The 24,264-nt window shown below is 41.6% G+C and overlaps 1 protein-coding gene across 1 annotated transcript in view; it reads right to left on the reverse strand.

Annotated features, from left to right (window-relative positions):
* si:ch211-264f5.6 (carcinoembryonic antigen-related cell adhesion molecule 20) overlaps positions 1 to 23,027 on the reverse strand; it is a 68,156-nt gene extending 45,129 nt beyond the window's left edge. The window contains exons 1-3 of the mRNA XM_060904825.1: positions 22,696 to 23,027; positions 22,104 to 22,436; positions 21,110 to 21,388 (exon numbers count right to left, since the gene is read on the reverse strand). Coding sequence (XP_060760808.1) covers positions 21,110 to 21,388; positions 22,104 to 22,436; positions 22,696 to 22,744 — 661 coding nt within the window. The 5' untranslated portion in view covers positions 22,745 to 23,027. The remainder of the gene's footprint in view (positions 1 to 21,109; positions 21,389 to 22,103; positions 22,437 to 22,695) is intronic.
* Positions 23,028 to 24,264: the final 1,237 nt, after the last annotated feature.

Below are 24,264 nucleotides of genomic sequence, written 5' to 3' on the forward strand. Positions count from 1 at the left end.
CACCCCTGCTAATCAGCCATGCTTACATGCTAATTGGTTAATGCTGATTATCTTAACTCAATGGACATGTGCATTATACAGTCTTGGATAGCGAGTCGTGAAACTCTCTGAATGAATTAGCTTGTAAGTAGTTACAAGTGATGTTCTTTGGGTCATTAGCACAACACTACATTATTTAAAATTTTTAGCAGCTTTTTAATATCCTGTGTGCCAAACAATCCAGTCACTATCCTGCTTTTAGTTCTCAAACCCCAAAGCTTCTGAGGCATCATTTCCACAAATTGAAGATTCACGTTGCATGCATACACTGCAAACAAATAACTGAGCATCAGTGTGTTTCAGTAAACCTATATATTGAATTAGTCTGGTCCAAATTTAACAAAATTAGGGCTTGAAATTCAGGTATGATTAACTAAATGCATATACAACCCCAAATCCCAAAAGTTGGGATGCTGGGTAAACTATAAATAAAAACAGAATGACAATTTGCAAAATAATGGAAACCATATATTTCATTAAATATAGTACAAAGACAACATATCAAAATGTTGAAATTGAGAAATTTTATTGTTTGAAAAATATATGCTCATTTTTAATTTGATGTCAGCAACACGTTTCAAAAAAGTTGGGACAGGTGCATGTTTACAACTGTGTTGAATCACCTCTACTTTTCATCGTCGTCTGCGATGACAACTGCGTCATTAGGATGTACAGAAATGCAGATGGGCCACGAGGCCTGCACCAGAGCAACAGAGTCGCCCACAGTGGCCCGGCTGAGCCGTCATGGACTGTCTGGCCTCAAGAGCTCTCGCATACTATTCTCCTCTCCTAATGAAGCACCTTGCACAGTAAGGTAAGACAAACAATGTTGTGACACCATCATGTTGTCTCTCTGGACCTCCAGACCTGATGCCAAGCAGTGCACAAAAGTGCCACAGACCTGACGGGTATGGAAGTTGCCCTGCAGTGACAACTGACTTGCCGAGTGATGCCATCCATTGGCCATTTGAGTGGCTCTTCCACATGCCATCTGGTGATGTGCCATTGCCCTTGTTGGGTTCATCTGCCACATTGCACCAAAAAGTGCCCTGCTGCCAGCACCTTCTTGGTGATATACTATTTAACCCATAGCTGGAACCCAGGCAGGTGTTACCACTTTGGGTCAGAGAGGACCTGGGAGCAACGGTTAAAGGGTAACTCCACTTTCCCCAATACTCAAGTCCTCCCGAACCTGAGACTCACTACTGGTTGAAGTCATACCCAGGATAAATAGAATAGAATACAATAGAAGAGAATAGAATATGACATGACAAGATAGTGTACATTAAGATAGAACATCGAGAATAGAATGGTCATAGAACAGATCACCTCTACTTTTAATAACACTCCATAAACGTTTGGGAACTAAGGAGACCAATTGCTACAGTGTTGAAGGAGAAATGTTGTCCCATTCTTGCCTGATAGACAATTTCTGTTGCTCAACAGTTCAGGGTCTCCTTTGTTGTATTTTGTGTTTCATAATGCACCAAATGTTTTAAATAGGAGACAGGTCTGGACTGCAAGCAGGCCAGTTTAGCACCTGGACTCTTTAAAACTGCATGGCTCCGTAGTAAATGTGTGCAGAAAGTGGTTTGGCGTTGTCTTCCTGAATGAAAGAAAGAAGGCCTTCCCTGAAAAAAGATTTTGCCTGGATGGCAGCATATTGCTCTGAAATATATATCAAATCAGCATTAATGATGCCTTCCCAGATGTACAAGCTACCCATGTCATGTGCATGAATGCACCCTCATACCAATCACAGATGCTGGATTTTGAACTGTGCACTGATAAGCTGAATGGTCCTTCTCTTCTTTAGCCTGGAGGACATGGGGTCCATGATTTCTAAAAAAAAAAAAATTTCCATTTTTGATTCGTCAGACCTTAGAACAATTTTCTACTTTACCTCAGTCCATCGTAAATGAGCTCAGGCTCAGAGAAGGTGGTGGCGTTTCTGGATATTGTTTAAATATGGTTTTAACTTGCATTTGTGGATGCGGTAATAACCCGTTTTCACAGACAATGGTTTTCTGAAGTGTTTCTGAGCCCATACAGTGATTTCCACTACAAAAACGTGTCTGCTTTTAATGCAGTGTTGCCTGAGGACCTGGAGATCACAGGCATCCAATATCAGTTTTCAGCCTTCTCTCTTGCATACAAAGATTTCTCCAGCTTCTCTGAATCTTTTAATGATATTATGTACCACGGATGAGGTGATCCCCAAATTCTTTGCAATTTTGCATTGAGCAACGTTATTCTTAAATTGTTGCACTATTTGCCCACACAGTCTTTCACAGAGCAGTGACTCTCTCCCCATCTTCACTTCTGAGAGACTCTGCCTCTCTGGGATGCTCTTTTTTAGACCTGTTGCCAATTAACCAAAATAAGGTTTTTTTTGTTTTGTTTTGAGCATTACACAACTTTTTCAGGTCTTTTGTTATCCCCGTCCCAACTTTTCTGAAATGTGTTGCTAACATCAAATTCAAAATCAAGCATATATTTTTCAAAAAACAATATTTCTCAGTTTCAACATTTGATACCTTTGCACCATTTTCAATGAAATACATGGTTTCCTTGATTTGCAAATCTTCATATTCTGATTTTGTTTGTTTTAAACAGTGTCCCCACTTTTTGGGAATTGGGGGTGTAGCTGCCCCCCCCCCCAAAAAAGTGCCAAGAACCAGACCTCTCTCTGTGTGTTAGTTTGTCTCATGAATGTCAGTAATGTTGTATTGCAGATACATATAAAAAATAATTGGATAAATCAATTTAAAAAAATTTCATATATGGGGTGTATTCACAAAAATGTTAAATTGTACAAATATTCCTGCTGTTGTGAAATCCATCTGACTTCCATCAGAAGTAACCTAATTAGTTGTATGGAGTCGATTTGTGTGCGATTAAAGTGTTACATGATCTCATAATTACATCCGTTTTTGGATGGCCCTGGTGTTTGTTAAAGAACATACTGTAACAAAGATGACTGACACTTCTCAGGAACACAATGGTTTCTCAGAGGAGCTTTATTAAGCTCATCTATGAAGCTCATGCCATAGCAAATATGAAAATGAAAAAAGAACTTCTCGCTTCACAAACTTGGGGTTTTCAGCTGCTGTGTATTAGGAGGCTCATATTCTCTCTCTCTCTCTCACACACACACACACACACACACACACACACACACACACACACACACACACACACTCGCACTACTGTGAGAGACAGTTCATTAACATAACTGGGAAAATCAGTGTCGGTTTCTCTGTGCACATCACACTCCCACTACAGACTGCTGCTAAACATGCCCTGCCTGCACTTAAACAGCATCATGATGAGCAATTAGCTATTAAAAACAAGTCCAAAACACAGTTCTACCCCAGTATCAGGGTTTGAGCTCGAAATGAGCTGGATGAAAGATTGGCAAGAAGAAGCCATGTTCAAATCACTTGTTCAAAAGAAAAAAGGTTCATTAGACTGATGAGACCAAAATTGAATATTTGGGCTTTAGCACAAAGCACTACATTTGTTGGAACCCAACACTGCTCATCACACCGAGTACACCATCCCGAGAAAATCATGGTGGTGGTAGCATTACGGTAGCTTGTATAGCTACACTGAAGTGAGTCAAAACTAAGAACATTAAAATGTATTATAAATGTTTGTCAAGTCCAGACCTCAATCTAACTGAGAATCTTTCGCAAGACTTGAAAATTGCTATTAAAATCAACAGCCTCTTTCCAAACCGACATAATTTGAGCAATTTTGCTAAGATGCTTGAGCAAAAACATCCAAAGCAGACAGAGATGTATTCCAGAAAACTGCTTTATTGCTAAACCTTTGCATCACCATAAAAATGTATACCTTCACATGTTAGACATCTTGTGTAAAGTCAAATGGTTATGTTAAAATTTTTTTTAAATAATTAAAAAGAAAAACAAGCAAAAAAAAAAAAAAAAACCACCACAGTAAATTGCATTTCAATTCTAGACCCAAATACTAATGCAAAACACCACATTCAGTGGTCTGTATTTCTATATTAAATCATAGTGCTCCAGCTTCAACAAAATTATTTAAAATGTGGTGCTCCATACAGATCCTGGACATATGATTGATAAATATGCATTGCTTCTCCTTCTAATTAGTAAGGTTTGTCTGGTCCACTAACCTCAGCAGCAATGCTGCTTTTGCAGTAATGCAAACAAACAGAAATCATGCCTCCCAACCATGACATTATCAGTCTGAAATTCTTAAATGAATGCTGCTATAAGGAGCCATGCCTCTTATGCTGGAATAAAAGCCGCTTATATAAGCAGAGATGCAAATTTAACAGTAACCTTTTTTTCGGTGTTTTTACCTCCTGATAAAGATAAGTGTGTGCCTCTCCTTACTAAATAAGTCAAATACAGGTCATTTTATAAAAAGTATGTGGTTAAAAATCAATCATTCAAGAAGTCACCACGTCATAGAGATTTGAATTATGTTTAATCATTCATTCACATTTTGCTGCTTAAAAATGTGCTGTGTAAGTACATTAAAATAGCTATATAGGGAGCAGGATGCATTATGCTTTCAATAATGCAAGTTAGTGGGTTTCATCATCATCTTTTGGCCACTTCCATTAGGGGTTGTCATAATGGATCATCCCTCCCAATTTAGGATCCATATACAACCCCGATACCAAAAAAGTTGGGACAAAGTACAAATTGTAAATAAAAACAGAATGGAATACAATAATTTACAAATCTCAAAAACTGATATTGTATTCACAATAGAACATAGACAACATATCAAATGTCGAAAGTGAGACATTTTGAAATTCCATGCTAAATATTGGCTCATTGGAAATTTCATGACAGCAACACATCTCAAAAAAGTTGGGACAAGGGCAATAAGAGGCTGGAAAAGTTAAAGGTACAAAAAAAGGAACAGCTGGACGACCAAATTGCAACTCATTAGGTCAATTGGTAATAGGTCATTAACACGACTGGGTATAAAAAGAGCATCTTGGAGTGGCAGCAGCTCTCAGAAGTAAAGAATGGAAGATCACCAATCCCCCTAATTCTGCGCTGACAAATAGTGGAGCAATATCAGAAAGGAGTTCAACAGTGTAAAGTTGCAAAGAGTTTGAACTCTTTCCATCATCTACAGTGCATGAAATGCATCAGTCAGGATTAAAGTAGTAAACGACCTACTGTTGGCGTCTGATCAGGGCTGTGTCTCGCTACTTGTGTTGCTTGTGCAGCATTTGATACCATTGATCATTCCATTCTTCTGGATAGACTAGAAAAGGTTGTGGGAGTTAAGGGAACGGCCCTCTCCTGGCTCAGCTCTTATTTAACTGATCGTTATCAGTATGTTGATAAAAAATGGTGATATTTCTAGACGTACTGAGGTAAAAGTTTTGTGTTCCACAAGGTTCTGTCTTGGGTCCACTGCTTTTTTCTTTATATAAGTTACCTCTGGGTGATATTATTCGTAAACATTGTATTAGTTTCCACTGTTATGCTGATGACACACAGTTGTATGTTTCTGCAAAACCTGATGAGAGACACCAGCTTAATAGAATTGAGGAATGTGTTAAGGACATTAGACACTGGATGCTTATTAATTTCCTTCTGCTTAACTCTGACAAGACTGAAGTCCTTGTACTAGGACCACATACAGCTAGAAGTAAGTTTTCTGATTACACAGTAACTCTGGATGGCCTTTCTGTTTCTTCACGTGCAGCAGTAAAAGACCTCGGGGTGATTATTGACCCCAGTCTTTCATTCAAAACTCACACTGATAACATTACCCAGATAGCTTTCTTTCATCTCAGAAATATTGCTAAGATAAGAAATTTAATGTCACTACATGACGCAGAAAAACTAGTTCATGCTTTGTGAGTCTCTGTGCGTAAGGGTCAAGGCCGGAAAACCATACTGGGTGCCCGTGATCTTTGGGCCCTTAGACGGCACTGCATCACATACAGGCATGCTTCTGTATTGGAAGTCACAAAATGGGCTCAGGAATATTTCCAGAGAATATTATCTGTGAACACAATTCGCTGTGTCATCCGCCGTTGTCAGCTAAAACTCTATAGTTCAAAGAAGAAGCTGTATCTAAACATGATCCAGAAGCGCAGACGTCTTCTCTGGGCCAAGGCTCATTTAAACTGTTCTGTGGTTAGACGAATCAAAATTTGAAGTTCTTTATAGAAATCAGGGACGCCGTGTCATTCGGACTAAAGAGGAGAAGGACGACCCAAGTTATCAGTGCTCAGTTCAGAAGCCTGCATCTCTGATGGTATGGGGTTGCATTAGTGCGTGTGGCATGGGCAGCTTACACATCTGGAAAGACACCATCAATGCTGAAAGGTATATCCAGGTTCTAGAGCAACATATGCTCCCATCCAGACGACGTCTCTTTCAGGAAAGACCTTGCATTTTTCAACATGTCAATGCCAAACCACATACTGCATCAATTACAGCATCATGGCTGCGTAGAAGAAGGGTCCGGGTACTGAACTGGCCAGCCTGCAGTCCAGATCTTTCACCCATAGAAAACATTTGGCGCATCATAAAACAGACGATACGACAAAAAAAAGACCTAAGACAGTTGAGCAACGAGAATCCTACATTAGACAAGAATGGGTTAACATTCCTATCCCTAAACTTGAGCAACTTGTCTCCTCAGTCCCCAGACGTTTACAGACTGTTGTAAAGAGAAAAGGGGATCTCTCACAGTGGTAAACATGGCCTTGTCCTAACTTTGAGATGTGTTGTTGTCATGAAATTTAAAATCACCCAATTTTTCTCTTTAAATTATACATTTTCTCAGTTTAAACATTTGATATGTCATCTATGTTCTATTCTAAATAAAATATGGAATTTTGAAACTTCCACATCATTGCATTCCATTTTTATTTACAATTTGTACTTTGTCCCAACTTTTTTGGAATCAGGATTGTATTTGATTTAGCATACAGTGGTGCTTGAAAGTTTGTGAACACTTTAGAATTTTCTGTATTTCTGCATAAATGATCTAAAACATCAGATTTTCACACAAGTCCTAAAAGTAGATAAAGAGAACCCAGTTAAACAAATGAGACAAATTATTATACTTTGTCACTGATTTATTGAGGAAAATGATCCAATATTACATATCTGTGAGTGGCAAAAGTATGTGAAACTTTGTTTTCGGTATCTGGTGTGACCCGCTTGTGCAGCAATAACTGCAACTAAACGTTTCTGGTAACTGTTGATCAGTCCTGCACACTGGCTTGGAGGAATTTTAGCCAATTCCTTCGTACAGAACAGCTTCAACTCTGGGATGTTGGTGGGTTTCCTCACATGAACTACTCGCTTCAGGTCCTTCCACAACATTTTGTTTGGATTAAGGTCAGGACTTTGACTTGGCCATTCCAAAACATTCACTTTATTCTTCTTTAACCATTCTTTGGTAGAACGACTTGTGTGCTTAGGGTCATTGTATTGCTGCATGACCCACCTTCTCTTGAGATTCAGTTCATGGACAGATGTCCTGACATTTTCCTTTAGAATTCGCTGGTATAATTCAGAATTCATTGTTCCATCAGTGATGGCAAGCTGTCCTGGCCCAGATGCAGCAAAACCAGCCCAAACCATGATACTACCACCACCATGTTTCACAGATGGGAGAAGGTTCTTATGCTGGAATGCAGTGTTTTCCTTTCTCCAAACATAACGCTTCTCATTTAAACCAAAAAGTTCTATTTTGGTCTCATCTGTCCACAAAACATTTTTCCAATAGCCTTCTGGCTTGTCCACGTGATCTTTAGTAAACTGCAGATGAGCAGCAATGTTCTTTTTGGAGACCAGTGGCTTTCTCCTTGCAACCCTGCCATGCACACCATGGTTGTTCAGTGTTCTCCTGATAATGGACTCATGAACATTAACATTGGCTAAAGTGAGAGAGGCCTTCAGTTGCTTAGAAGTTATTCTGGAGTCCTTTGTGACCTCGCTGACTATTACATGCCTTGCTCTTGGAGTTGGTCGACCACTCCTGGGGAGGGTCACAATAGTCTTGAATTTCCTCCATTTTCCTGATGAGCATCAACAATGCTTTATTTTCTGAAGTCCTCAGAAATCTCCTTTGTTCGTGCCATGATACACTTCCACAAACATGTGTTGTGAAGATCAGACTTTGATAGATCCCTGTTCTTTAAATAAAACAGGGTGCCCACTCACACCAGATTGTCATCCCATTGATTGAAAACACCTGACACTAATTTCACCTTCAAATTAACTGCTAATCCTAGGGGTTCACATACTTTTGCCACTCACAGATATGTAATTTTGGATCATTTTGCTCAGTAAATAAATGACCAAGTATAATATTTTTGTCTCATTTGTTTAACTGGGTTCTCTTTATCTACTTTTAGGACTTATGTGAAAATCTGATGAGGTTTTAGGTCATATTTATGCAGAAATATAGAAAATTCTAAAGGGCTCACAAACTTTCAAGCACCACTGTAGGTTTTTACACCCTTCCTGATGCAACCCTCCCCATTCTATCTGGGCTTGGGACCAGCATTAAGTATGCACTGGCTTGGTATTATACCTAATTTGCACATCTTTGAACTGGGTGGGTTTCATCATCATTCTTCTATATAGTTTGTATCAGGCTTGTAGTACTCGAGTCCAGGACTCAGACTCGAGTCCAACTTGTGTCCCCTGATTTTAAGGACTCATGACTTGAATTGGACTTGAGCGCTGATGACTTGGACCTGTACATTAGCTGCATTCAGACTCGTAAATTGGAGCCGAGGACTTGGATTTTTTTTCTTTATTTTTTGTAACATGCCATCATAATTTGGCATAAGATATTTATATCCACATTAATTTTTATATGGATTTCATGCAAGAGAATACATATTCACCTGTTCATACGTCATGTTCAGGAACAAACTAATGTTAATGGCACTAAAATGCCTGGAGAGAATGCCCCTAGGATTGTCCGCTTTGCATATACAGACTTCTCGTGCAGTGTGTGTGTGTGTGTGTGTGGGGGGGGGGGGGGGAGAAAATGCACTGCTGTGTGTTCCATATATTGAAGAACTATTGAGGAGATGACTGGGACAACCTCAAACTTCAATTGTCATTTGGCAAGACTACACCCAGAGAAGTGAGTAACATGCGACGTTCATTGCTCTGTTGATAGCGGGGCTTGCTTGCTGACCAATTAACTAGCTCGTGTTCACGCTCTCTCTCATGTTATTTGCCCTGTTGATAACAGGGCTTGCTGAGGGATGAACAAACTTCTTATATATGTAGCCTATTAACTAAAATGGGGCAGCCAAGCAGTAACGTTAGTCCAACATAGTAGCAGAAACTGTTTCACATAAAGGCAGCAACAGCCATCATCAAATGGTGTGGTTGGAGTCTTGTTCTTGGACTTGACTCAGATCAATAGTGGACTCGACTCGAAATTTTCTTGAATGACCTGGACCTGACTTGAACACTGGGGACTCGAGACTGGACTTGAGGTTTAGTGACTCAACTAGAACACTGGTTTGTATACACTGGAATGAAGTAGAATTTCTTCAGGACCACAGTGCAACACAATGCAATATCATGGTACACAGAACTATATAAAGAACAAATTCATAACAGTACAAGACGAATGCAAAAAATTTACAATAAATACTCAGGTCAATAAATTCACAGAAAAGTGCACACTAAATTGGCAGGACAGCAGAACAGTCCTGGATGAAAGAACAAGTATAATCAATAGATTGCAATAAAGAACCACCTCAGTGCAGTCTAGTAGCACACTAAACATTATAAAATAATTTTAGTATATTATAAAAAAATTAGCATATTACTACTTCATTACCACTGATTTTACCATGTTACATGCTCTCCCCTTCTCTTCTCCTCCCCCTTTTTTTTCAGGCATTCCTGATTTTTGTTGAGCTTGACCTACCTATATAGAGGCTTTGCACCATCATGTGACCCCATAGCAATGGTAACTACACTGCCATGAGAGGGGGCACGCTTGTCATGCTTCATTCAGATGAGTTGAGTTAGTTGTTATTGATCAGTATGGAAAGGTTTTGTGTTTTTGGATGTACAAATCATTTTGAACAAAAAACAGACATCAGATTTTTTTTAATTTCCAAAAGTAATTCATCAAGGTGGGGGTGGGGGGGGGAATGGAGAAATTTCTAAACAAACATAGAAGGGAAAAATGGGGGGGGGGGGGGAGAGAGGGGAAAAATAAATAAATAAATAAACCCATACAGTGGGACACAGTGTTGGAGAAATCAAAAACCCTGTTGTATGCTCACTTTATTTCCACAAAGATAAGAATTTAAAAATCATTTCACAACTGCAGCAAGGTGCTCAGTCTTATACAGTGAGCATGAGCCTCAACACAGCGGCTTGGCAGAGCCTAACCTTCACCGAGGCTTAAAAAGTGCATTTATATCCGGGGATCCCTTGGAACACGTTGTGCATGTGCTTGGGACGCAGTCATTATAGGAAACAGCTGATGCCAATTTGAGCACAATCAGCATGCGCATTCAAGGACACAGAGGCGTTGTGAAGTATTATCATTATCACAGTCACATTTGTGGCTCTGCTTTCAATTTCATTTGTGTTTTGTTTTTGTAAATATTACGCCTGCTAATAAAAACACACTTCCTGTACTTAGACCAGTCTACCACCGCATACCTGACAGAATACTTCAAAAAGTCTCTAGCTGTGTCCGAAATCACCTCATTCACTACTCACTATCTAGGGGATTCTATTTAAAAGGACTATATAGTAAGCTTATTGGTAAAATGGATGTATTTTTGTAATAAGCACATATTATACGGAGCGTATTTCCCCAATTAATAAATACTTTGTGTCTGCTGCATCTTTCAGTACTTTTAAATGAAGGCTGAATACTTCTTTTAAATTAAATTTGAGGCTTTTGATTAATGCCTCACTGTGCACTGTAACTTTTATTCTTTAATTTTATCTGCCTTATTCTATTTTAGCTTATTTTCTATTACGGTATCTTACTATTTTTAATTGTGCTTGAATGTCCATTTATAATGAGTTTCTTCCACTGTCCATTCACCCCCAACACACTACCACAATTTATAAAATTTGTCTCATGCCTGTTGTCATAATGAAAAACAATCTAGCTATTTCCCTCTCCGGCAGTCAGTTGTTGCCGACTATGACTGGAGGAGTGTCCATTTGGCACGGCTTTCTGCACTTTGTTGCTTGTATTTTGCTTACCGGTGCTTGTCCGTTGTCTCCACGGCAGATTTCATGATGCCATACCAACGCCGTCGGTCCATTACTGCCTCTTCCCAGTTGTTGACTAACTGCTCATCGATGCGCCTGATGTTTGCTTTCAGCATGTCTTTATATCGCAGTTTTGGCCTTCCAATTGGGCATGTTCCGTCTCCGAGTTCACTGTAGAAAATGTTTCGTGAAAGTTGTTCAATTGGCATACGGAGGATGTGACCGGCCCAGCGTAGTTGTGACTGTGTGAGGATTGCATCTACACTTCTCATGCCGGCATAGTTTAACATTCCCGTATTAGGAATGTGCTGCCACGATTTCATGCCCATAATTCTTTAGAGATGTTGCAGTTGCACGGTACTGAGCTTATTCAGATTCTGACGATATAAGGTATACTTCCAGCTGAGTACAGAAGGCATGGTAGTACAAAAGACACAATATAAATTTACATTTTGTCTCCAGTTTAATGCCCTTCCACTTCTGCAGGGATCCGTATGCTGCGCTGGTGCCCTGTATTCCTGCGAGGTCTCTCGGTCAATTGAGTTGCCTGCAGAAATAACACTTCCAAGATATGTAAACTCTCACCGATTCAACAATCTCACCATTTATATGCACTACAGGATGTTCATACAAAAAACACCAGGAGGTGGTTGGTACAGCACTTTTGTCTTTCCAGTATTGATACTTAGACCAAAGGTTGTCGATGCCACCGCAAGCAGTCCAGCATTGCCTGAAGCTCTTCACGGGATTGTGCTACAAGAGCGGTGTTGTCAGCATATAGAAGATTACACACAACTAGCTCATAGCATTTACTCTTTGCACGCAGTCGAGAGAGGCTGAATAGCTTTCCATCTGTACATGTCCGGAGATACACATCAGGAGGGGTCTCAGTTGTCCGGAAACATGACCTTCAGTACTGCTGCCAAGTATAGCATAAAAGAGCACTGGTGCCAGCACACAGCCTTGCCTCACACCATGAGGTACTGGGGATCGAAGTCTGCAAGAGCCTAGTCACCATCACACAAGGAACAAGAAGAGTAGCCGAATATGCGCTCGACTTCAGAACTCTTGCAGCCACTAGCAGATGGAATGAGCCAGCGTTGAAAGTGTTCCATCAAGGTTTATGTCCCAAGATTCAGAGTGAAATGGCTTGCAGAGATGAACTTACATTGGACACCCTCATAGATCTTGCAATTTGCCTGGATCACCTACTTACCAGCCGTTCCCTCTCTCAAGGAGGACATCAGACCAACTCAGTCTATGGACGTGTCCTCACCCATGGAGGTTTCCCAAACCAGAGTGAGGCACTCTGAATGAGAGAGAAGACGACATGAGTGTCTTTTGCATGCTTTTACTGTGGGAGGTCCAACCATCATATTTCTCAGTGTCTTGTCCGTTCCACTAGAAATCGTAATAACCCTGAACCTGTTCCTGATGCAATGAGTTAAATTTCCTTGTAGAACTCACAATCAAAAGTACTTGTCTTTTTGAAACTGCCAGCTTCAACCCATGTATTGTCTGCATTTGTTGACTCAGGGGCAGAGGGGAAGTTCATTGACAACTCCATCATCCAGGAGTTCAACCTGTCCACAACCCCTCTGCAAAGTCCACTCAGCATCAGGACCAATCGATGGAGAACCCATAGGAGATGGTCTCCTCACCACTAGGACCACTCCAGTTTGCATCCAAGTAAGAGCTCTACATTCTGAACTCATTTCACTGTTTGTGACTTTTATGGTGAATCACGAAATCATCCTGGGTTATCCTTGGTTACAGTTCCACAATCCTCTGATTTCATGGCAACACAAAGAAATCCTCCAATGGTCCTCCACATGCTTCCAGAACTGTTTGTCACATCCTCAACCTCAGTAGAAAGTCCTCAACCTGACTAGACAACATGCCAGAGTGCCACTTTTGCCCCTTTTCCACCAAAGCAGTTCCAGGGCTGGTTCAGGGCCAGTGCTTAGTTTGGAACCGGGTTTTCTGTTTCCACCGACAAAGAACTGGCTCTGGGGCCAGAAAAACCAGTTCCAGGCTAGCACCAACTCTTTGCTGGGCCAGAGAAAAGAACCGCTTACGTCAGCGGGGGGGGGCAGAGTTGTTAAGACCAACAACAATAGAAAGACAGCGAAAGGTCGCCATTTTTAAGCGACGAGAAGCAGCAGCTGTACAAACGCGAAGTCATCCATTATTGTTGTTGCTGCTTCTTCTTCTCCGTGTTGTTGTTACTTCGATGTTCACGCCAAGGTTTATGCAAATGCAGCGACGTAACTGATGTATACAGCGACGTAACTGACATGGCTCCCCTTAGCACCCCGAGCTATGGAAAAGCAAACTGGTTCTCAGCCGGCTCGCAAGTTGAACGAGTTGTGAACCAGCACCAGCACTGGCCCCGAACCAGCCCTGGAACTGATTTGGTGGAAAAGGGGTATCTGATCTGAAGGAGGTCTTCAGTAAGGGTAGGCCTGTGGCCTACCTCCACATCGCCCTTATGATTGTGCCATTGACCCTCTCCCAGATACACCACCTCCTCACAGCCGCATCTACCTACTTTCCCAGAAAGAACAAGTGGCAATGGAGGAGTAAATTCAGGAGGCTCTCAAGCAAGGTTATACTCGTCCCTCCAAGTCACCTGCTTCTTTTCTTTGTGGAAAAGAAAGAAGGGGGTCTTTGTTCATGCATAGATTATAGAGGACTTAATCAGGTATCTGTAAGGTATCCGTATCCACTTGTCCCTTCAGCGTTAGAACAACTACGTTCAGCAGAGATACTCAAAACTTGACCTGCACAGTGCATACAACCTTATCAGAATTTGAGAAGGTGATGAATGGAAGACAGCTTTTAGCACCACCGCTGGCCATTTTGAGTACCGGGTCATGCCTTATGGCCTTTCTTCGGCCCCAGGTGTCTTCCAGTGCCTGATCAATGACATGCTCCGGGACATACTGGGGAGGTTTGTTATTGCCTACATTGACAGTATTCTGATCTACTTCCCAGACGAATCAAGCCACCCGGAACGTGTCTGATCCATGCTAAAATGCCTACTTGATAATCACCTCTACATCAAAGCTGAAAAATGTGAGCTCCATTTACATCAGATCTCTTTCTTGGGTTACATCATCAGTGCAGAGGGAGTTAGCATGGACTCCTCCAAAAGTATCCATTGTCACGTCTTGGCCTGTACCTACCAATGGCGACTCCTCCATTGAGGAAAGGGAGGAAGATCCTCCCTTAAAATTTTAAAGAAAGAATTTCCAGGACACATTAGTTTAAAAAAAAAACGCATATAATTAATAGACAAACGTTTAAAACATGTCAAAACAGTTGAAATAACTATATTTTATCAATTAAAAATGGAAGAAAAACTCACCAAAATATCGTCCTCCCTAACCTCCTCATTGACATCCATTGTATGCGCTCAGAACATGGGCGATTCGCGGGCTCCTCTTTTGACGTGGGAGTGAATGGGCGAAAGGGAGGCGATTCCTCCGTTTGGGCAGGTCTATTTGCCTGTCATCAAGCAGCCAATCAGCAGAGCTGCATTCGTCAGTGCAGCCAATCAGAATGAAGGGATGAGTTGGCGGGTTGAAATCATAGCATACTTACTGTCAGTGTCACTGCCGAGCTAGAGTAGTGTCGTTTTGAGTAGTGCGGACAGCGGAGAATTTGACTAATTGTTGGCTATTGCTTTGTTGTAGTTTATCAACTTAATAAAACGCGATGGAGGAACGTGACAGTGTACATGATGTTAAACACGCCATTTCAAACACTGGGTTATGAGGAGAAGGTTAGAATCAAAACCGAAGGGAGACCAGTTCCCCAACTTAACATTCAGAAACCGAATGGTAAGCTAAGTGTGTTTAACACCAACACCTCATGGTATCGGAGATACCCATGGCTAACAGGCAGTGTCACAACCAAACAGCTGTATTGCTGGCCTTGCCTGTTGATGGGTAGCAAATCCCAAACATGGTCTGTGCAGGGATTTAATGACATTAAAAATTTGGACAGGGCCACCAACCGCCATGACCAGACCAAGGAACACGTTGGTGCAGCTATTCGCCTGAAATTGCTAGGCAGTGTGCCAGTTGACGAGGGTGGCACAGCACAATGCTAAAGTGCATCGCAACAGAGATACACTGAGGCGTCTGATTGATGCTGTGGCGTATTTGGGCATGCAGGAGCTGGCATTTAGGGGGCAGGATGAAGGGCCAAATTCAGACAACAAGGGAAACTATAGGGAGCTGACGGAACTGATTGCACGGTATGACAATTTGCTGGCAGAGCACTTGCAGTCTACTGGTGTTTTTAGTGGCATGTCCTGTGGGATCCAGAACGACTTGATCTGTGCAATCGGCATGTCAATCAGCCATGAAATATCGAAAGAATTAAATGTGACTCCGTTTTTTTCATGGCAGATTGATGAAATCACTGATATAAGCTGTCATTCCCAGCTCTCAATTATCGCGAGGTTCGTGGACAGTCAGGGCATTATTCAGGAATGTTTTCTGGGCTTTTTCGATGTGTCTAGTGGGAGGGATGCGCAGTCATTGTTTCAGTTTGTGCAGTCCGAGATGTCCCCTTACAACTTCGCTGAGAAGTTGGTTGCACAAACTTACGATGGTGCTGCGGTGATGGCCTCGGCTCTCAATGGACTGCAGGCTAAAGTGAGAGAGGTTGCTCCAGCCGCAACTTTTGTTCACTGTCACGCCCACCGCCTGAATCTCGTCCTTAGTCAAGGTATCAAGGCCATACCCAAAGCACGAGTCTTTTTTGCAAACCTGGGTGGGTTCACGTCATTCTTTTCCAAATCAAGTAAGAGGGTGGCACTACTTAAGGAATCTGATTGCGCGAGAATGCCAAAGACCGCTCCAACATGTTGGAATTTCTCATCCAGGGTCGTGAATACCGTCGCAGGTAACCATGAAAAATTGCTTAACACGTTTACCCGCGTTCTAGAACATCCTTCTATGGATGATGAAACAACTCGATTGGCGGATGGCCTGAAGGCAAAATTGGAAGACTTTGAGTTCATGTTCTTGCTTTTTACTTTTGAGGAGCTGTTTGCACAGACCGACGTTTTATTTAACATACTGCAACAGAAAGTCATGGATGTTGCCTTCTGCAAACAGCGCATAGAAAACTTTATGCAGTTGCTTAATGAGCTGAAGTCAGACAGGGCTTTTGAGAAAACATACAGCAAAGCTGCCAGTCTCACAGAAGACCCCGAATTTGGTCACAGGAGAAAGAGAAGGCAGGGTGAGCAAGACCATCGCCAGGTCTATAAAACTCTCTATGACTCAGTGCATGACAGCATCAAGGCCCAACTCACACAGCGCTTCCAGCAGCTTGGCCGTTTGCATTTCATGGAGCTGTTAGACTTTGACAAATTTGAATCATTTAAAGCAGAATTCCCTTCTCGTGCATTGTCCAACTTGTCAGAGACCTATGGGAATTTCTTTGATGAGGCCAAACTGAAGGTGGAACTGCAGCATTTCTACAGTGATGCAGAGATCCACTCTTCCCGAAAACTGTGTGAGGCTATCAGCTTCATGAAGTCAAATGGGCTTGATGAGGCAATGTCTCAGGTGTATAGACTCATGTGTCTGATTGCCACCATTGGTGCCACCTCAGCAGGAGTTGAGAGGAGCTTCTCATGTCTAAAGCACATAAAAATCTTCACCAGAAACACAATAGGACAAGAGAGGTTGAAATGTTTAGCAGTCATGTCAATTGAAAGGAGGATGCTTAAATCTCTTCAACAAGATCCCCAGTGGTATGAGCAAGTCATTGACAAATTTGCCACCCAGACTTGACTACTTTAAATGAATTACTGTTTTAAATTTGACCCATTCACACCTCACATAGCTCATTCAACAAGCATTACACTACATGGTATTTCCCATGCTGATGTGTCCTCAAAAACATTTTACTTTTATTTCTTGCAGTAACAAAAAAACCCATTTTTAACAGAGCTTATCTTTAAAAATATACAAACCCCCTAACAGTTGTAAACACCCACACAACTTCCAACCTCTCTCTCTCAACCATCCACCTATCTATTCACTCACTGTCCTCCCCTATTTTTATGACCACCAGTCGCCACTGGTACCTACATCTGTGAAGGAACTCCAATTCTTTCTAGGTTTTGTGAACTCCTACAGACAATTTATCAGAGGTTTCAATACCATCGCTACTCCATTAACTGCCCTGCTTAAAAAAGCTACAAAAGGTCTCCTCTGGAACCCAGCAGTGGAGGAAGCTTTCAGCTGACTTAAAACTGCATTCACATCAGCCCCCATCCTGCAACATCCTGACCCCACCTAACCGTTCACTGTTGAGGTGGATGCCTCAGAAACAGCAGTTAGAGGGGTGCCATCTCAGCGTTTCAGCAAGAAACCAAAGCTTCACCCAGTAGCATTTTTCTCAAAGAAGCTCTCATCTGTGGAGAGGAACTATGACGTCGGGAATTGTGAGTTACTAGCCATTAAGCTTGCCTTCAAGGAATGGAGGCACTGGCTAGAGGGAGCTACACACCCCTTTGTGATTTTGATGAACCACAAGAACTTACAATACCTAAAGAAAGCAAGAGAGGTTGAACTCACGTCAGGCCCAATGGGCCCTCTTTTTCAGATTCAACTTACTCCAGGGTCTAGAAACACAAAGGCTGATGCTCTATCCCGAACCTCCAGTTCTGCTCCTCATAACACTGAACCACATCCTGTTCTTGCACCAGAGTACTTCGTGCAGTCAATCACTTGGGATCTAAATAAAGAGATCAGAAACTCAACCCCAAAGGCACCCAAAGGACTGTCCACCAGAACTGCTATACATCCCCAAAACCCTTTGAGGTAAACTCATCACATGGGCACATGCATCTCCTGCTTTGGGACATCCTAGTAGTCAAAGGACTTATCAGATGTTGAGAAGTAAGTACTGGTGGGGAAACATGAGAACCGAGATCAAACACTATCACCTCTTGCTCTGAATATGCCCAAGCAAAGGTCCCACGAACCCCTCTCTCTGGTAAGCTATGTCCCCTCCCTGTACCTCAGAGACCTTGGTCCTACCTGGCCATAGACTTCATAACTGACTTACCACCATCCCAGGGTAACACAATCATCATAGTGACTATAGACCAATTCTCCAAGGCTTTGAGGCCAATTCCCTTACCAGGCATTCCTACTGCGTTTCAGACAGCAGAACTCCGGTTCCAGTATGTGTTTAGGTACTTTAGTATCCTGGAAGATATTGTCAGTGACCATGGTCCACAGTTCATTTCACATTTATGGAGTTGTTTTATGGAGCGTCTGGGTGTCTCAGTAAGCCTCATGTCTGGTTATCACCCTCAATCCAACGGCCAGGTGAAGCGGGCTAACCAAGAGATTGGCTATTTCCTGAGAATCTTTTGCATGAGGAATCAGGGAGACTGGTCACATTTCATTCTGTGGGCCGAGTATGCACAAAACTCACTCAAGCACTCAGCTACCCAGTTAACACTGTTCCAGTGCATACTCTGCTACCATCCACCCCTGTTCCTGTGGAATGACACTCCAGCACAGATACAGGCAGTCGAGGACTGGTTTTCTAGGAGCTAAGCAATATGGGAGGAGATTCATCAAAGAATTGAAGCCGTAAACACCAAGTATAAAAAATCCTGAGTTTTCACCTGGTGACAGGGTGTGGGTTTCCACATGTGACTTAAGGGAACTGAATTCTTGCAAGAAACTCCAGGCACTCCATCAGCCCATACAAAATCTTATGTCACATCAATGAGGTCTCATACAGACTGGAGCTTCCACCTCACTGCTGCAGTTCCCCGACCTTCCATGGGTCATGTCTGAAACCAGCGAGTCAAGGTCCTCTGGCAGAAAATACTCTTGTCCCAGAATTACAACCCTTAAGTCTTGAGGGAGAACCTATCTACCAGGTAAACAGAATTCTCGACTCCAGAAGAGGTCATCAAGTAGAATGGGTAGAATGGGAGGGCTGTGGACCAGAGGAAGGGAGTTGGGTAATGGCTAAGGACATCTTCGAACCCCTGCTAACTCAAGAATTTCACACTCAGCACCCTGACAAACCTGCACCTAGAGGGAGAGGGTGTCCCTCTAGGGCGTCCCTCTAGGAGCTACGTTCTTCTTGAAGAACGTAGCTCCTAGAGGGAGCTCCTGGGGGGAGGGTCTGTCACTAATGGCGTTGTGAGTCAGAACGCAAAAGTAAACTATAAACATGGCTTCCCAAGACTACAATGCCCAAGGTTCACAGCGCTATCTCCGTCTTATTAACTTCAGCTGTCCCATTAATAGTCATCAGCAATGCTACTTAAGCCTCTCCCTCACTCTCCTTCAGTGCAAAGTATCGTTTTGTCTTTCCAGTCTACCTGCTTTCCTGTTATTGAACTTTTGCTACATTTTCCCGTTATCTGCCTCTGTCCTCTCTCTGATATTCTGTTCGCCGATCGACTGAACCTTGCCTGGCTTTGACTGAGTTTGCTCACCGATTTGGCTATGCTTCCCTTTTGCATCCCCGCTCTACCCTGCACATACGGTACATCCATGAGTGCCTGCACTCTGACACTATGGAGCCAGAGCATGTTGGTGACATTCCACCAGACACAGGTCGTATGCAGGTGTCTCCTAGAAGTTGACCCAAATAAAATTAGGGAAGTCGCTCTTGCTGGCTCTCTCTTTCCATCTCTTATGTTAGCAGGTGCCTCCAGCTGAAATGGGCTGTTTTGGAGACATATGGAGGAACTGAGAGCTGTCTCTTGGTTTGCCCAACCAGTCATGTTGTCTCATCTTACTCTATGCTGCCCCTCCCCTCCCTTCTCTTTTTAGTTCTCTCTCTTTCCCTCTCTACTACTCCCCCTGACCCCATGCTGAATTTACTATGTTACTACCAAACTGGAAATAAATCACATTTTTGTGATTTTTTTTTTTTTTGTGCCAATAGGACAAAATAAGTGGGTGGTTGTATGTGGCCACACTGTCTAAGGATAATTTATTTGTGGAAAACACTGCAAGTTGATTTGCAATTTAAACCAGCACTGTAAATGAGCATCCATACTTACAAAGTAAGTGTATTGTAAATTGCCATGTGCCCACCATTTACACCACTTTTGCTGATAAATCAAAGCAGAAGACCTGGGGCCACAACCAGCCAAGATGGCTTTTGACTAATGTGCCATACACACATACCACTGCACCAGGCACACTTCTTTGCATTATTAACATGGTCTAAACACACTTCCATGTACCTCAATTATTCCATAACCTCATCATGGAGCCTCCACAGGCTTTGTGCTATTGCCGCAATGTCCACAGTGCTGCGTGCACTGTTGACAGTTCTGAAAGACTGTAATCCGAGCATTGTTCAAATGAAAAGCTCAGAGCTAAACAAATTGACACTATTGCTTTATTGAAGCTAGAAGTGTAAAAATAGATGAGTAAACTGTGGTAAGTTAAGATTTAACAGTACAGGTAATTAGTGGTTCTATGCTAACACCCACACAGACATGCTATTTTATTATGTAGAGTTTATTTCTGTTTCTGATGATTTCGGCTTATCTATAGGTTAGGCCACGTGCTGTAGCAAAACAAAGATTCAAGGTAAACATTAAGAAAATGCTAAGGGAAGCTTGTTGCTGAAACTGTGGTAAAAACATTACTGTTAACATGAATTTGAATAAATATAACTGTAGTGCAGTTTTAAGCTACAGGGCAATTCACATTACGATATGTGGTTGCGTCTCCCTTGGGCTAATCCTAATCAGCATGGTCAGGTGCACTTATGTACAATTTTTGTGGACTTACAGTTGACGGTGAGGTTGAAAGTATCACTAGTTGAAGATTCCAGTTGGTTCTCAGCTTTGCACGAGATTGGGCCTAGGAGATCTGTACGAAAAATTTCATTAATGATGAGCTGGTTGCCTTTCTGCACTATATGCTTGTCATCCACCACCACGGGAGCAGAGTTGTTCATCCAACTGTACGAGAGAGAAGACCCTTTTGCAGAGCAGTTGAGGATTACAGTGCTGTTGAATTCCACTGCTTCAGGGAGGTTGGAGATGATAGTCACATCTGCCACAGGTTCTGTGAGAGACACATGAATGTGTTAAAGAAGAGAGTGACAAGACAGACAGGACAGGAGGTTAGATATGTTCAAAACATTGAATGGGGGGGGGGGGATGTTTGCACCACAGTTAGTTGGTCTACTTTTCAAACTTGACTGATCTAGATTTTTACATATCAAAACATAACTGTCTCATTCACTAAATATGTCTGGATCAAGAGAAAAAGAGTGGGAAAAAGAGTTGAAAATCTCACTGCAGTCCCAGTCACACACTCATGACGCTGCTTATTACTTTATTTCTGCACGCCATTCAAAATGACCACACCCTTCAAATTCCGATCTTAGGAGTTTTCAGCATAGCTTTTACATTTCTAAAGCAAAATCCACCACGTAGCCTATTACATCTTACCCAAAAATTACATACATCATTTAAAATATGTCTAGGTGAAGTGTGGGTGTATATTTAAACTGAAGTGTTTACAAATGGACTGATTCCACTCTGTCTCAGCAGTTATCAGTTAGTGTGTATAGAGTCTATAAGGGTTAATAACATGTGCCTTATTTGGGTTATGCACAGGATATAATATATAAGATTTAAGTGTAAGCTAATATACACTAGTTTGCAATAGCTGAGAATTAACCTGTCCACGAGATAAATATCTGGAAACAAATATTCAACTTTTTAAAATAAAATGTAAAATAAGTAATCTGAAGTAATCTGTAGGTGTAACGTACCCAGCACTCGGAGCGAAGTATGACCCACCAGCTGGCGCAGTTCGGAGTCGACTATAGTCAGACTATAAGTTCCTCCGTCGGTGGGAATGAGAGAGCTGAACTCGAGCGTGTTCTCGCTCCTGTAATACTTCACGCGGCCCTCGTACACCTGGGACACCTTCGCGTTCGTCTTCGTAGCCGTGCAGATGGGAACAGAGGGACCGGTTAGAGGGATGAAGGCCCACGCAACCGTCTCGACCGCAGTCAAGGGAGGAATCGATGCCGTGAAATTCACGCTTTTACCCCTCACGCCGCTCAACTCTGCAGGCATCTCAAGTTCACTAGAACAGAAACCTGAGGGTTCAAGAGATGTTAAAAGTGTCCTTTAAAATAATCTGTATTTGAGCCTGCGTTGACAAATAAATTTCTTTATTTTTATTTTGTTTTTATGATTTATTATGATTAAATGTCAAGCAGACAGTAATTGTGTAAATGTGTTTTAGGCTCTAGGTGAACACATATGCTACCAAATCTCTTCTTTATATTGAACATTTGTAATCAGTTTATAGAAAGGTAGGCTATAACATATCATACCTGGTATATAGATACTTACCAGTCTGTGCTAGAAATATCAAAATCAACCACGAATTGTACAAATCCATTGTAAACCGTCTGTATCTCTCAAGTCACAGCCAGGAAGCAGGTTTGGTCATGATCTTGTCAGTTTGATGAGTGTAGAAAGACACACCCAGACGCACACCTCGGTTCAATCCCAAATATCCCACTTCTTCCTATATCCGTGCACTAAGCCAGCATAGGGTGTAAAAGTACTACACTTCAACATGTAGAATAGTACACTATATCACTTTCGTGTGTGCGCTCGTTCCCCTAGATTTTTATGCCAAAGGCACATTTCCATATCATAAATAACCGTATCCCAACCGGAAATTCACATTTGTGCCATTACGGTAGGAGGAGAAAATGCATTGTGTCGCGTTTTGTAACCCACCTACAGTAGTAAGTAGCCGAGCTTTTATCCCATCACACCCTACCTGAATGAAAAGCTGTTCTATGAATTTGAGAGAGTTCAACAAGCAGTCGTTGCTAAATAAATAAAAAATGAAATAAGTCGCAATATGCAATGCTGTTGAGGTTAATATATATATATATATATATATATATATATATATATATATATATATATATATATATATATATTAACCCTATGTGTGTGTGTGTTTATGAAAATTTTAAGGAAAACCAATGTCATATAGGCTAATACATGGATCATCTATACTCTTTCCTACAACAGGTCCCAAAATGTAAGTCCCCTTTTTGATTTTATTTCATTTCATTTTATTTATTATAGTTTTCAGTTTTTTTAGCTGTCTTTATCAAATCTCTAACCACATAATAGTAAAAAGAATATTAATTTTAACATTTCCTTATTGTAAAAAGGTGTTTCTCACAACATATGTTTCCAAACCTCCTTCTTTTGGCTGCTCACATTAGCGGTCGCCACAGTGGATCATCATGATCCACTTTTTGATTTGGCATAAGTTTTTACACTGGATCCAACCCTCCCCAATCTGTCCACACTTGGGACTGGCACTAAGTATATGTACTGGCTTGTGCAACCCCAGTGGCTGGGTATTTTTACCTAATCTGTCTTTGAAGTGTGGGCGGAAACTCACGCAGACATGGGGCGAACATACAAACTCCACACAGAAAGGCCCCTGTCAGTGAGCACCCGTATGTGGGATAAATAAATTTATTAGGGATAAAGTTAGCTCATATGTCTAAAGTCTTTATTTTTCTGTGACGCTGGTTTGCGACAATGTCTGTTCTTAAAAGCGCTATACAAATAAACTGACTTGACTTCTTTCTGAATCAAATATCTTTTCCTGAATAATGGTTTACATAATGCCTCAGTGAGTAACAGGGTTAATAACGCATTATCCTGTGTTTCTTAGTGGAGACAATCCACATAAATCAACATTAATGATTTTTAATGCTGTCTTGCTGAGGGGACCTGCAAATATTTTATGTAAAACCCTTTAACATAGTGTTTCTCTATCAGAAAATATTACAAGTAAACCCCTTTTTGGGATCTAAGAACCCTTAAATATCTAGTGAACCCTTAAAGGTAATAATGAGACTTTATATCCAAATGTAGATTACC

The sequence above is a fragment of the Neoarius graeffei genome, chromosome 22 (genome assembly GCF_027579695.1).
Source record: "Neoarius graeffei isolate fNeoGra1 chromosome 22, fNeoGra1.pri, whole genome shotgun sequence".
NCBI classification, from domain to species: domain Eukaryota; kingdom Metazoa; phylum Chordata; class Actinopteri; order Siluriformes; family Ariidae; genus Neoarius; species Neoarius graeffei.